The sequence below is a fragment of the Oncorhynchus tshawytscha genome, linkage group LG19 (assembly GCF_018296145.1).
Source record: "Oncorhynchus tshawytscha isolate Ot180627B linkage group LG19, Otsh_v2.0, whole genome shotgun sequence".
Taxonomy (NCBI): domain Eukaryota; kingdom Metazoa; phylum Chordata; class Actinopteri; order Salmoniformes; family Salmonidae; genus Oncorhynchus; species Oncorhynchus tshawytscha.
In genome coordinates, this window is record NC_056447.1 from 45,549,009 (window position 1) to 45,562,441 (window position 13,433).

The following is a 13,433-nucleotide window of genomic DNA, read 5'->3' on the forward strand; positions in this document are numbered from 1 at the left end:
TCGTACATTGCAAGGGGCAGGGGAAAAGAAAAAAAACATGTAATCAGTATGCATTGGAGGACACTTTTCCTGTGGCTCATTTTCATGCTACTTTAGGATGTTTCGGTTGAAAAGCTTGTAAAGCTGTGCTTAATATTAGCTCTTGATAAATACATATTTTAGCCAAGCAATAGAAAGCTGGGATCCTCCTCTTTTAATAGACGCCATCCAAACTCTGTTTTCACACGTGATTACATGCAGTTTAGAAATGTTGTGCAATTACTGGGCTTATAAACTTATTTCATTCCATGCATCAACCAGCTGTTTAAGGAGCTGGCTCTCACTGCACAACAGGTGATATCCTGCTCAAACGCTGTATGCCAGGGCTTTCCAACCCTGTTCCTGGAGAGATACCTTCCTGATGGTTTTTGCTCCAACCTCAAGAGGTTACTGACCTGATTCAGCTTATCAACCAGCTAATTATTAGCCTCACATTCAACATGCATCCAAATGGCTGCCGTTGTGTTAGGCTTTGAGCTTGAAACAAGATCCACGACAACATGGAATGTTTTAAAATGTTATTTATGCATAGCGGGTCCGGGTGGGAAATCCCCAGGTTCATTTGGGAACGGGACCTATAACTCCCATCATCTATAACTCCCATCATCTCAAACATGAAGTGTTTGATTTGATTGTCGATTGCATTTGCATTAATGTCAGAGTGATTTAATGGACAATAGAGCGCTGAGTACCAGGCCATTAGCAAGTTTGGTCGGCTACTAACGGAAATCAGTGACATTCATTTACAGACAATAGTTTTGGAGTAGGCTTAGTTACCGTTACCATGAGTCGTGACCTCGGGTATGGCGGTAATACTGTTACCGTAACAACCCTAGGGACTGATGGGCGGTAATACTGTCACTGTAACAACCCTAGGGACTGATGGGCGGTAATACTGTTACCGTAACAACCCTAGGGACTGATGGGCGGTAATACTGTCACCGTAACAACCCTAGGGACTGATGGGCGGTAATACTGTTACCGTAACAACCCTAGGGATTGATGGTACAATAGTTGAGCTGTTTTCAGGTCCTTGAGGGGAGCTGTTTGTAACCCCAAGCGGGGAAATATTTACCTGTGGCACCACTCCGAAGGCTTTTCTCCAGGTCTGTAGTGTGACAGAGTTCCAGGAGACCCCGTCAATGGATATCTCTCCATCTGTAGAGGCCAGGCGCAGCAGGGCAGAGAGCAAGGTGCTCTTCCCTGAGCCCGTCCTCCCCAACACACCCACCTATGGACAGCAACAAACGTACACTTAGATAAGAATATGTACCATAATTAATTCAGAATATGTACCCAATATCTCCACGAGCCAGACGCAGCCATTGTCTTCCTATAGGTCTCTCCCATTAACCTGCTCATTTTCAATAAAGATCTTGATACAACATTGATACTATACGCTACGTAGCATACAACATAAAACTACACTGTGAACTGTGGTAAACTAGAAACCCTCTACTCTCCCTCAGGCCCAGAGCGTCAGTGACAATTAGGCCATTAGCAGGAAGCTTTAGCTAATGGCTAAGCAAAAGTGCTAATGGCTAGGTTAAAGTGCTAATGGCTAATCTAGGCCCAATGAGCAAGCCTCCCTCAGGTCTCGTTACTGAGAGCTCTTTCTCTGTAATTACCTCTCAAGACTCTTAACAGACGGATAGGAATGAATCTACAGTCGGTTCACCCGAGGGCAGATCAGGCCGTCTACTACATTACATTTGCATTGTAGTAATTTAGCAGACACTGTTATCCAGAGTGCATTCATCTTAAAATAGGTAGGTGAGAACAACCACCTATCACTTATAGCAAGTACATTTTCCCTCAATAAAAATGTTAGCAGCAAAGTCAGTGCTAGTCTGAAAAGAAGTGCAGGTCTATTTTTTTAAAAAGATGTAAGGTTTGTGACATTTTCGGATGATGGCCAGGGACTTCGCTATCCTGATGTTCCACCATTGGAGTGCCAGGACAGAGAAGAGCTTTGACTGGGCTGAGCGGGAGTGTACCCCACATATGGGTGGGAGCATCAGCCTCACACATGCACACACACCTGCACCCATCCCCATCTCCACCCCCATTTCCACAACATCTCCAACCCCATCTCCACAACATCTCCACCCCCATCTCCACTCCATCTCCATCTCCACAACATCTCCACCCCCATCTTCACAACATCTCCACTCCATCTCCACCCCCATTTCCACAACATCTCCACCCCATCTCCACTCCATCTCCACCCCATCTCCACTTCATCTCCACCCCATCTTCACAACATCTCCACTCCATCTCCACCCCATCTCCACTTCATCTCCACCCCCATTTCCACAACATCTCCACCCCATCTCCACTCCATCTCCACCCCATCTCCACTTCATCTCCACCCCCATCTTCACAACATCTCCACTCCATCTCCACCCCATCTCCACTCCATCTCCACCCCATCTCCACTTCATCTCCACCCCCATCTCCACTCCATCTCCACTCCATTTCCGCCCCATCTCCACCCCCATGTCCACCCCATCTCCACTCCATCTCCGCCACCTACACTTTGGCCCGCTTCCACGGTGAAGGACAGGTTCTGCAGCACAGAGCGCCCGGCCTCTGTATACTTGACAGTCAGCCCCTGGACATCCATGTGGCCCTGGATGGGCCAGCAGTCTTGTGCGTGGGGGTTGTCAAGGACCAGGTCTGTGACTTTACCACCACCACTGGGTCTAGGCTCCTCCTGCGGCAAGTCGATGAACTTGAAGACCCGATCTACCGATCGCATCTGCAGACGGAAAATAGGCCACAGAGAGGTGAGGAAGGGGTAGGTGTGTGTGTGTATATATTATGTGTGTGTGACATGAGATTACATAAGTGAGTAGGAACCTGTGGGAATGTGTGCAACGTGTGTGGGGGGGAGTGAAACGTGCGTGTGTGTGTGTGTGTGTGTGTATGTGTATGTGTATGTGTGTGTGTGTGTGTGTGTGTTTGTGTTAGTTTGTGACCTAATACTGTACCCGTGACGGTATGTTAGAGTAGTGACCTCCTTCATACTTGTTAATGTGCTATTAATATTAATAGTTATATACTGTCTATTATCACATTAGTGAGTAGTATCAGTGTATGGTAGTATGAGTCAGTCTGGTGGTAATGATTCATTTTCTAAAACAAGGAGAATACATAAAATGACCTGCACTGTTCAGAATCCTAAGCCTGAATAAAGCTCATGTCCACAACAACAACACTGGGGTGTGTAAACTGAATATACACTATTCTATATTTTGACACCTTACCAAACAACAAACAAGACAAGTTGAGTATCCCACTCAAGTAAAAGTAGCCTTTCACACTCGTACCCGTATACAGGATGAAAATGGCAGATTTTGACACTGATAAGCATCTAAATTGGAACGTAGTGGCTGTACAGTAACATGCTATAAATGACATCAGAGCTCAGTCTCTGTGCTTCACCGTTCTGAACTTCAGCACCACACAACAAGAAGTTTCCCTGATCCCTCTGACTTTAGAAAATGTTGTTGTTGTCTGAGTGAGGGAAATGCTGTAAATTAAGAGGACTCCATGTATTTTGAAAGATGAGACGTTGAGGATTATAATAAATACTGATTTGATGGATATCTCAGCAAGCAAGACAAACACCCGTGAGTCCAAATGTGCACTTCACATCATAAAACTCATGTCATATACTGTGTCAATGTTTATAATCACTATGTTTAATGTACAGTTACAAGATGACATGGCGTCATACCCTGGGTTGTTCTGAACAGAATGAGCCTATGTTTGTCTATTGTGAAGGGAATTTGCAGCAGAACACACACCTGACTCCTTTCTATGCGCACTAGAATTACGATCTGTTTCTCTGAATTGCCGTGTGAAACCCTAACACTGCAAGATCACACTGCAAGATCACACTGCAAGATCACACTGCAGGATCACACTGCAAGATCACACTGCAAGATCACACTGCAAGATCACACTGCAAGATCACACTGCAAGATCTTGTTTTATAACTAGTCATGTTGGCAATAGAACAAGCTTTCAAATGACGCCCACCTGACCCAGATTGCGATTTATATAGGGCCATTCTGGGATTTCGTAAACAACAACAGTAATTGTGTGATGGTGAGGATGCCATCACATTTTGTGTTCCAAACAAAACAACTACAAGTGTGCTTTCTTTAGCTCTTCAACGGCACAGCTAGGAGAGCTCATAAAAGCACCTATAATTGAAGACCCTTCTTTGAGTCATACAAGTGCACCAGTTAGTCCTCAAATCAAAATAAAATCAAACTAAATATTATTGGTCGCATACACATATTTAGCTTTCTCTCTCAAACTCTTGTCATTTTGTTGTCTTATGTTGCACCAACCCCACATTTTCCAGGAATATTCTTATCATGTGACTGAATGTAAATAGATTATTTTCATGTGTCAAAAAGTACAGTAAATGTAAAATGCACATATTAATCAACAGGATTCAGTCTTGGATTCAGTCTTGCGTCAGGTGAACTGTTGTGTCCTCAACTTTGGTCTAATAATTTTCCCATAATCTCCAAACTGTTCCCTTTCAAATTATACAATGGTTCTTCTGTAAGAAACATTTAACTGTATCTCTATCCATATAGGCCAATTCAAACGAGTGTAAAAGGTTCATGAGATTCATATATGTGTGAGTGTGTTGTGCATGTTTATATGTGTGAAACTGATAACTGCCTACTGGTAATGTGGTATGTGAATGCAAATAGAAGTCTATCTACCGTGATTGATGAAAACTGTGTGTTTACATACCAGTCCATCCACAGTGATGCTGGTGATGACAGCCCATTGGAACGTACCAAGGATAAGCATGGCTAAGGCCACGATGATGCCAATCTCCCCTGGCTTGTCCTCTGTGGAACACACACACATCACATTATCGTGCCCACTGACGCGCTAGCACACACACACACACACACACACACACACACACACACACACACACACAAACACACACACACACACACGGTCTTGTACAGCTAAACTTGTGGGGACACACAATTTCGTCCCATTCAAAATCCTAAACCTTAACCCCAAAACCTAATCTTAACCCTAAACCTAACCCTAGCTTCTAACCCTAGCTCTTAACCCTAAAACTATCCCTAGCTCTTAACCCTAAACCTAACCCTAGCTCTTAACCCTAAACCTAACCCTAGCTCCTAACCCTAAACCTAACCCTAGCTCTTAACCCTAAACCTAACCCTAGCTCCTAACCATAAAACTAACCCTAGCTCCTAACCCTTAACATAATTCTAACCCTAACACTAATTCTAATCCTAACACTAATTCTAACCTTAACCCTAAACCTACTAGAAATAGCATTTGACCTTGTGGGGATGAACAAAATATCCCCACTTGGTCAAATGTTTGTTCGTTTACTATTCTGGTCCCCACAAGTATAGTTAAACACGTCCACACACACACACACACACACACACACACACACACACACACACACACACACACACACACACACACACACACACACACACACACACACACACACACACACACACACACACACACACACACACACACACACACACACACACACACACGTCATAGCATACGTCACTGCAACCCCTTGTTATTATACACATACACACACAAACACACAGGTATTCAATGGTCTGTAAAATTACCCCTAGATTCACTACCAACATAAACACTGTGGTGCATTGAGAGATTCTCTATGTCACACAAAGATCTTTTCCACGTTGTCCATGAGAAGGCAGGAACAATTTACTCAGGCCTAAAGTAAATATGCAAAGCAGTCGGCATCTGTAATATGCCAATCTCCTTTTCAGTTAAATGCTGTATTGGAAATAGCCTAATAATATTAAGTGTGTCTGTCTGTCCGTCCACCACTCACGGTTGGTTCCCACGGCAATGAAGGCTGCGGCGCTGAAGAAGAAGACGAAGATGATGTCACAGCGGAAGAGGAACCATCGCAACGTGGAGAGGTAGTGGAACCATATGGCCGTGTGGGTGTTCAGGGCCTTGTGGAACAACGTCTCAAAGTAGCACTGACGTCCAAACGCACGGATGGTCCACAGACCCTTTAGAGAGATGATGAGGTGAGAGAAGATAGGGCTTCGGGCTGGGACGAGGGGAAAGACAGAAAGAGAGATATTAAGAGAGTGAGCAGAGGAAGAAAAATTAGAGCAAAAAGGGAGAGAGACAAAGAGGGGAGGCAAGTAGAGAGAAATGGAGGGAGAGAGGGAGGAATGGAGGGAGAGAGGGTGGAATGGAGGGAGAGAGGGTGGAATGGAGGGAGAGAGGGTGGAATGGAGGGAGAGAGGGTGGAATGAAGGGAGAGAGGTTAGAATGGAGGGAGAGAGGTTAGAATGGAGGGAGAGAGGTTAGAATGGAGGGAGAGAGGGTGGAATGGAGGGAGAGAGGGTGGAATGGAGGGAGAGAGGGTGGAATGGAGGGAGAGAGGGTGGAATGGAGGGAGAGAGGTTAGAATGGAGGGAGAGAGGGTGGAATGGAGGGAGAGAGGGTGGAATGGAGGGAGAGAGGGTGGAATGGAGGGAGAGAGGGTGGAATGGAGGGAGAGAGGGTGAAATGGAGGGAGAGAGGGTGAAATGGAGGGAGAGAGGGTGAAATGGAGGGAGAGAGGGTGAAATGGAGGGAGAGAGGGTGAAATGGAGGGAGAGAGGGTGAAATGGAGGGAGAGAGGGAGGAATGGAGGGAGAGAGGGAGGAATGGAGGGAGAGAGGGTGGAATGGAGGGGGAGAGAGGGGAGGAATGGAGGGAGAGAGGGAGGAATGGAGGGAGAGAGGGTGGAATGGAGGGAGAGAGGGTGGAATGAAGGGAGAGAGGTTAGAATGGAGGGAGAGAGGTTGGAATGGAGGGAGAGAGGTTAGAATGGAGGGAGAAAGATTAGAATGGAGGGAGAGAGGTTAGAATGGAGGGAGAAAGGTTAGAATGGAGGGAGAGAGGTTAGAATGGAGGGAGAAAGATTAGAATGGAGGGAGAGAGGTTAGAATGGAGGGAGAAAGATTAGAATGGAGGGAGAGAGGTTAGAATGGAGAGAGATAAGAATGGGGGGAATGAAGGGAGAGAGGTTAGAATGGAGGGAGAGAGGGTGGAATGGAGGGAGAGAGGTTAGAATGGAGGGAGAGAGGTTGAAATGGAGGGAGAGAGGTTGGAATGGAGGGAGAGAGGGTGGAATGGAGGGATAAGGTGGAATGGAGGGAGAGATTGGAATGGAGGGAGAGAGGTTAGAATGGAGGGAGAGAGGGTGGAATGAAGGGAGAGAGGTTAGAATGGAGGGAGAGAGGGTGGAATGAAGGGAGAGAGGGTGGAATGAGAAAGGGAGAGGGTGGAATGAAGGGAGAGAGGGTGGAATGGAGGGAGAGAGGTCGGAATGGAGGGAGAGAGGGTGGAATGGAGGGAGAGAGGTTGGAATGGAGGGAGAGAGGGTGGAATGAAGTGAGAGAGGTTGGAATGGAGGGAGAGTGGTTGGAATAGAGGGAGAGAGGTTGGAATGGAGGGAGAGAGGTTGGAATGGAGGGAGGGTAGAAACACAGAAGCATTAGTAAATCACTCACAGGATGTCCGACATAACATCTAGGTACTTCTTGACCAAAATGTACGTAGCTAACGGGTGATGTCAACTTGTTGATGGAATTTAAATTCACATCCTGGCCCCAACCCTGATTTACAGTACGCCACTTAAGTCAGGTGGTGTGATAGGAAAGACCAACCACCCAAGCCAAAGACTGTTCTCTCTGCTTCCTCAAGGCAAGCGGTACTGGTGCATCAAGTCTGACACCAACATACTCCGGAAACGCTTCTATCCCCATGCAATAAGACCGCTAACTCACAGGACCCTACACACTACTCACACTGTTACTCCAACCTACGTACAAACACTCACAGAATTTGCTCACACACACACGTAATATGCACATACATTTATAGTGACTCTACACCCACTCACATACAATCACCATGTACGCTGCTGCTACTCTGTTTATCATATATCCTGATACCTAGTCACCTTACCCCTCTACATATCTACCTCTATCGATCCAGTATCCCTGCACATTGTAAATATGGTACTGGAACTGACCCTGTATATAGCATGTTGACTTACTTTATTGTGTTTTTCTTATTTATTAATGTTATATCCTGTGTGTTTCTGTTCTACCTTGTTAATTTTACTACATTGATATTGATTACTGCATTGTTGGGTTTAGAGCTTGTAAGAAAGTCATTTCACTGTAATTGAGCATGTGACATTAAAACTGGAAAACATCGGAGTTTGTTGTTTCAGAAGGACATTGTTATGTGAGGAGAAAAAAGGAGAAAATAGAAGTGCACCAGACAGTATCACAACAATAGAGAGTATATTTTCTCAGGCCACCGTAAAGCCAAGTCTCTCTTGTTGTGAGATGAACAGTGATGTTTCTCACGTATCTCTTACTACAGTCGGACACACAGAGAGACAGGCAGGAAAATGAATGAAAGGAAGGAAGAAATAAACCTGACAGTTTATCTACTCTGATCACAAGCAGGTGAGTGAAACTCTCTCTCTAAGGGGTATTATATGAATTTAGGTGGATTTATATGGATCTTATATGGATCTTTAAGGTCTCTGTACCAATAAAGGACAAATATAGAACAAGAGCAACATACAACAAGAGAGTGTGTGTGTTTTGGCCTGTTGAGGACAGTGTGTGTGTTTTGGCCTGTTGAGGACAGTGTGTGTGTTTTGGCCTGTTGAGGACAGTGAGGACAGTGTGTGTTTTGGCCTGTTGAGGACAGTGTGTGTTTTGGCCTGTTGAGGACAGTGTGTGTGTTTTGGCCTGTTGAGGACAGTGTGTGTGTTTTGGCCTGTTGAGGACAGTGTGTGTGTTTTGGCCTGTTGAGGACAGTGTGTGTGTGTTTTGGCCTGTTGAGGACAGTGTGTGTGTTTTGGCCTGTTGAGGACAGTGTGTGTGTTTTGGCCTGTTGAGGACAGTGTGTGTGTTTTGGCCTGTTGAGGACAGTGTGTGTGTTTTGGCCTGTTGAGGACAGTGTGTGTGTTTTGGCCTGTTGAGGACAGTGTGTGTGTTTTGGCCTGTTGAGGACAGTGTGTTTTGGCCTGTTGAGGACAGTGTGTGTGTTTTGGCCTGTTGAGGACAGTGTGTGTTTTGGCCTGTTGAGGACAGTGTGTGTGTTTTGGCCTGTTGAGGACAGTGTGTGTGTTTTGGCCTGTTGAGGACAGTGTGTGTGTTTTGGCCTGTTGAGGACAGTGTGTGTGTTTTGGCCTGTTGAGGACAGTGTGTGTGTTTTGGCCTGTTGAGGACAGTGTGTGTGTTTTGGCCTGTTGAGGACAGTGTGTGTGTTTTGGCCTGTTGAGGACAGTGTGTGTGTTTTGGCCTGTTGAGGACAGTGTGTGTGTTTTGGCCTGTTGAGGACTGCCTGTTGAGGACAGTGTGTGTGTTTTGGCCTGTTGAGGACAGTGTGTGTGTTTTGGCCTGTTGAGGACAGTGTGTGTGTTTTGGCCTGTTGAGGACAGTGTGTGTGTTTTGGCCTGTTGAGGACAGTGTGTGTGTTTTGGCCTGTTGAGGACAGTGTGTGTGTTTTGGCCTGTTGAGGACAGTGTGTGTGTTTTGGCCTGTTGTGTGTGCCTGTTGAGGACAGTTTGGCCTGTTGAGGACAGTGTGTGTGTTTTGGCCTGTTGAGGACAGTGTGTGTGTTTTGGCCTGTTGAGGACAGTGTGTGTGTTTTGGCCTGTTGAGGACAGTGTGTGTGTTTTGGCCTGTTGAGGACAGTGTGTGTTTTGGCCTGTTGAGGACAGTGTGTGTGTTTTGGCCTGTTGAGGACAGTGTGTGTGTTTTGGCCTGTTGAGGACAGTGTGTGTGTTTTGGCCTGTTGAGGACAGTGTGTGTGTTTTGGCCTGTTGAGGACAGTGTGTGTGTTTTGGCCTGTTGAGGACAGTGTGTGTGTTTTGGCCTGTTGAGGACAGTGTGTGTGTTTTGGCCTGTTGAGGACAGTGTGTGTGTTTTGGCCTGTTGAGGACAGTGTGTGTGTTTTGGCCTGTTGAGGACAGTGTGTGTGCTTTGTCCAGGGGGGAACAGTGATAGAGAAGGTATGTGTTTTGTCCAGTCGTGTGTGTTTTGTCCGGTGAGGAACAGTGAGAGAGTGATGCCAGGATGGAGCCAGAGGAAATCCCTGATCGGATTTTCACTCTGACCCCTCCGTGGCTGCAGAAAGGCCTTATGGCCATCTGTGACACACACACAGAATGACAGGATCAGGACAGGAGTCAGAATGTCCCGAGTCCCAACACAGATACACACCTTTCTCTCACTATTTCAAACCAACACTTTGGTACATGTAAGTTACGGGGAATGCATGGAATGTTTGCAGAATGTTGGGAATTGTATTGGTGAGGGAGAACTCAAGCAATAGTACCATTATGTATCATATCCCCTATCCAGTCATGTCAGATCAGTGGTTACTCCAAGGCGAGAGGAAGTATCCAATTGTTAAAGGACCACCACTTTCCATCTAACTAAAGGACCCAAGGACAGATTTAGGCATCCGAAGACACCACCCATCCATTATTTTCAAATCAAATCAAAGTTTATTGGTTGTGTATGGGGTTATGGGATCTAAAATCTGATTGGACGAGAGCTGACCTCCCACTCCGTTATGTCCCACTTCCCCTCCAGCAGACCTCGCCCCTCTGTGCATCCTCTCCAGCCTCCACCCTCTCCTCCCTCAATTCTCTTCTCCATCCTGCTTTCTTTTATATCCCTTACTTTCTTTGACTCCCTGCCCGGTACAATGTAACTTCTGGAGTTGTTCAAAAAGTGAAAAGTCTGTTCACCTTTCTCGACAGTCGAGATAAATCAAGCACACCTCCTGTATTTGAAAATTCCCCAGCCCCATCCAATAACCCTACAAGTCTCACCCTCAGCTTCTAGTTGTTTCAGCTGTTGTCCGGTACGCAGGAAGTACTTCCTCAGGACCACGAATATGACGGCCAATGGGATCGCGGCGATGAAGATGTACGGCCGCATGATGGACACAGTGAAGATTGCTCCCAACACGATCAGAGTTAACTAGAGGGAAAGAATATGAATAATATAAAATACAGAGCTTTCATGAAATCAAAAAAACAAAAAAGAAAACCCTCAAAACAATAAAAGACAGAGAGAGATAGATTAAGATAGAGAATTTATTTGAGAGAGAATGAGACTGACAGAGCAGCCAGTCACCCACCTGGATGACAGACAGACAGACAGACAGACAGACAGACAGACAGACAGACAGACAGACAGACAGACAGACAGACAGACAGACAGACAGACAGACAGACAGACAGACAGACAGACAGACAGACAGACAGACAGAGCAGACAGTCACCCACCTGGATGACAGACAGACAGACAGACAGACAGACAGACAGACAGACAGACAGACAGACAGACAGACAGACAGACAGACAGACAGACAGACAGACAGACAGACAGACAGACAGACAGACAGACAGACAGACAGACAGAGCAGCCAGTCACCTACCTGGATGACAGACAGACAGACAGACAGACAGACAGACAGAGTCAGACAGACAGACAGACAGACAGACAGACAGACAGACAGACAGACAGACAGACAGACAGACAGAGCAGCCAGTCACCTACCTGGATGACAGACAGACAGACAGACAGACAGACAGACAGACAGACAGACAGACAGACAGACAGACAGAGCAGCCAGACAGAGCAGACAGACAGACAGACAGACAGACAGACAGACAGACAGACAGACAGACAGACAGAGCAGCCAGTCACCTACCTGGATGAGGTCAAACAGTACAAGAGGAAGCATGTCGTCGATGGTGGCCATGTCTTTAGTGAACCTGTTCATGATCCGACCTACAGGGCAGAAAAACACACACATGGAATTGACTGCTGCTGAAAGTTAGAGGCATCGACTGGTGGCGGTCGTACTGACTAACTGACTGATGTACAGGCTGTGAGATTACACAGACAATTGACTGATAAATTAGACATGTATCCTGTGTTCAGATACAGTACCGGTAGATGCATGTACATATGTATCTCTAGCTGATACATAATCCTTGGTTAAGCCAGGGGTTTCAGCAGTGGGCCTCACCTGTTTTCATAGTGTTGAGTACAGCCATGGGGGCCCTGAGCACAGCAGTGAGCATCTGTTCATGCAGCCTCTTGGACACGGTCAGTAAGGTGTGGACCAGTGGCAGGCCTCTGAAGAACCCCAGCGCCAGAACGCTCTCCGACGTCGCCACGTAGATGTAGATGATGTAATAGGCGCTGGTTGGCGTGACGATGACTGACTGTTGGACGGCAGGTGACGAGGCGTTGGAGTGTTGTTGGTCTACGTAGTTAGGCGCCGATGGGTTGGCCTCCTCTGTCCAGATCTTACTGAGAGGGAAAGAAGAGAGTACAATGGTTACAACAGTATCTGAACTGTGTTTTCTTCAAAATATATATATTTTCAACTGCTCTTTTGTTTGAGTACTTTGCGTTTAGCGGTTTACATGTGATCAGGCTGATCTGAGCTGTTTACATGTACAACACACAACGCATCACCGGGGGCAAACTACCTGCCCTTCAGGACACCTACACCACCTGATGTCACAGGAAGGTCAAAAAGATCATCAACAACCACCCGAGCCACTGCCTGTTCACCCCGCTATCATCCAGGAGGCGAGGTCAGTACAGGTGCATCAAAGCAGGGACCGAGAGACTGAAAAACAGCTTCTATCTCAGGCCATCAGACTGTTAAACAGCCATCACTAACATTGAGTGGCTGCTGCCAACATACTGACTAAAATCTCTAGCCACTTTAATAAAGCTGTTTACACGTGATCAGGCTGATCTGAGCTGTTTACATGTGATCAGGCTGATATGAGCTGTTTACATGTGATCAGGCTGATCTAAGTTGTTTATACGTTATCACGCTGTTCTGAGCTGTTTAAACGTGATCAGGCTGATCTGAGCTGTTTACATGTGATCAGGCTGATCTGAGCTGTTTACATGTGATCAGGCTGATCTGAGCTGTTTACATGTGATCAGGATGATCTAAGTTGTTTATACGTTATCACGCTGTTCTGAGCTGTTTACACGTGATCAGGCTGATCTGAGCTGTTTACATGTGATCAGGCTGATCTGAGCTGTTTACATGTGATCAGGCTGATCTGAGCTGTTTACATGTGATCAGGCTGATCTGAGCTGTTTACATGTGATCAGGCTGATCTGAGCTGTTTACATGTGATCAGGCTGATCTGAGCTGTTTACATGTTATCAGGCTGATCTGGGTTTCTTTTGGTCGATACTACTTGTTTACCATTGTAGGCTGATCATCCTAGTTCCTTGTGA

At 46.2% G+C, this 13,433-nt stretch overlaps 1 protein-coding gene across 1 annotated transcript in view; it reads right to left on the bottom strand.

Annotated features, from left to right (window-relative positions):
* LOC112219020 (cystic fibrosis transmembrane conductance regulator-like) overlaps positions 1-13,433 on the bottom strand; it is a 68,724-nt gene that overhangs the window by 12,931 nt on the left and 42,360 nt on the right. Inside the window, exons 19-25 of the mRNA XM_042301751.1 lie at positions 12,190-12,476; positions 11,869-11,948; positions 10,982-11,132; positions 5,942-6,169; positions 4,822-4,922; positions 2,576-2,800; positions 1,115-1,270 (exon numbers count right to left, since the gene is read on the bottom strand). Coding sequence (XP_042157685.1) covers positions 1,115-1,270; positions 2,576-2,800; positions 4,822-4,922; positions 5,942-6,169; positions 10,982-11,132; positions 11,869-11,948; positions 12,190-12,476 — 1,228 coding nt within the window. The remainder of the gene's footprint in view (positions 1-1,114; positions 1,271-2,575; positions 2,801-4,821; positions 4,923-5,941; positions 6,170-10,981; positions 11,133-11,868; positions 11,949-12,189; positions 12,477-13,433) is intronic.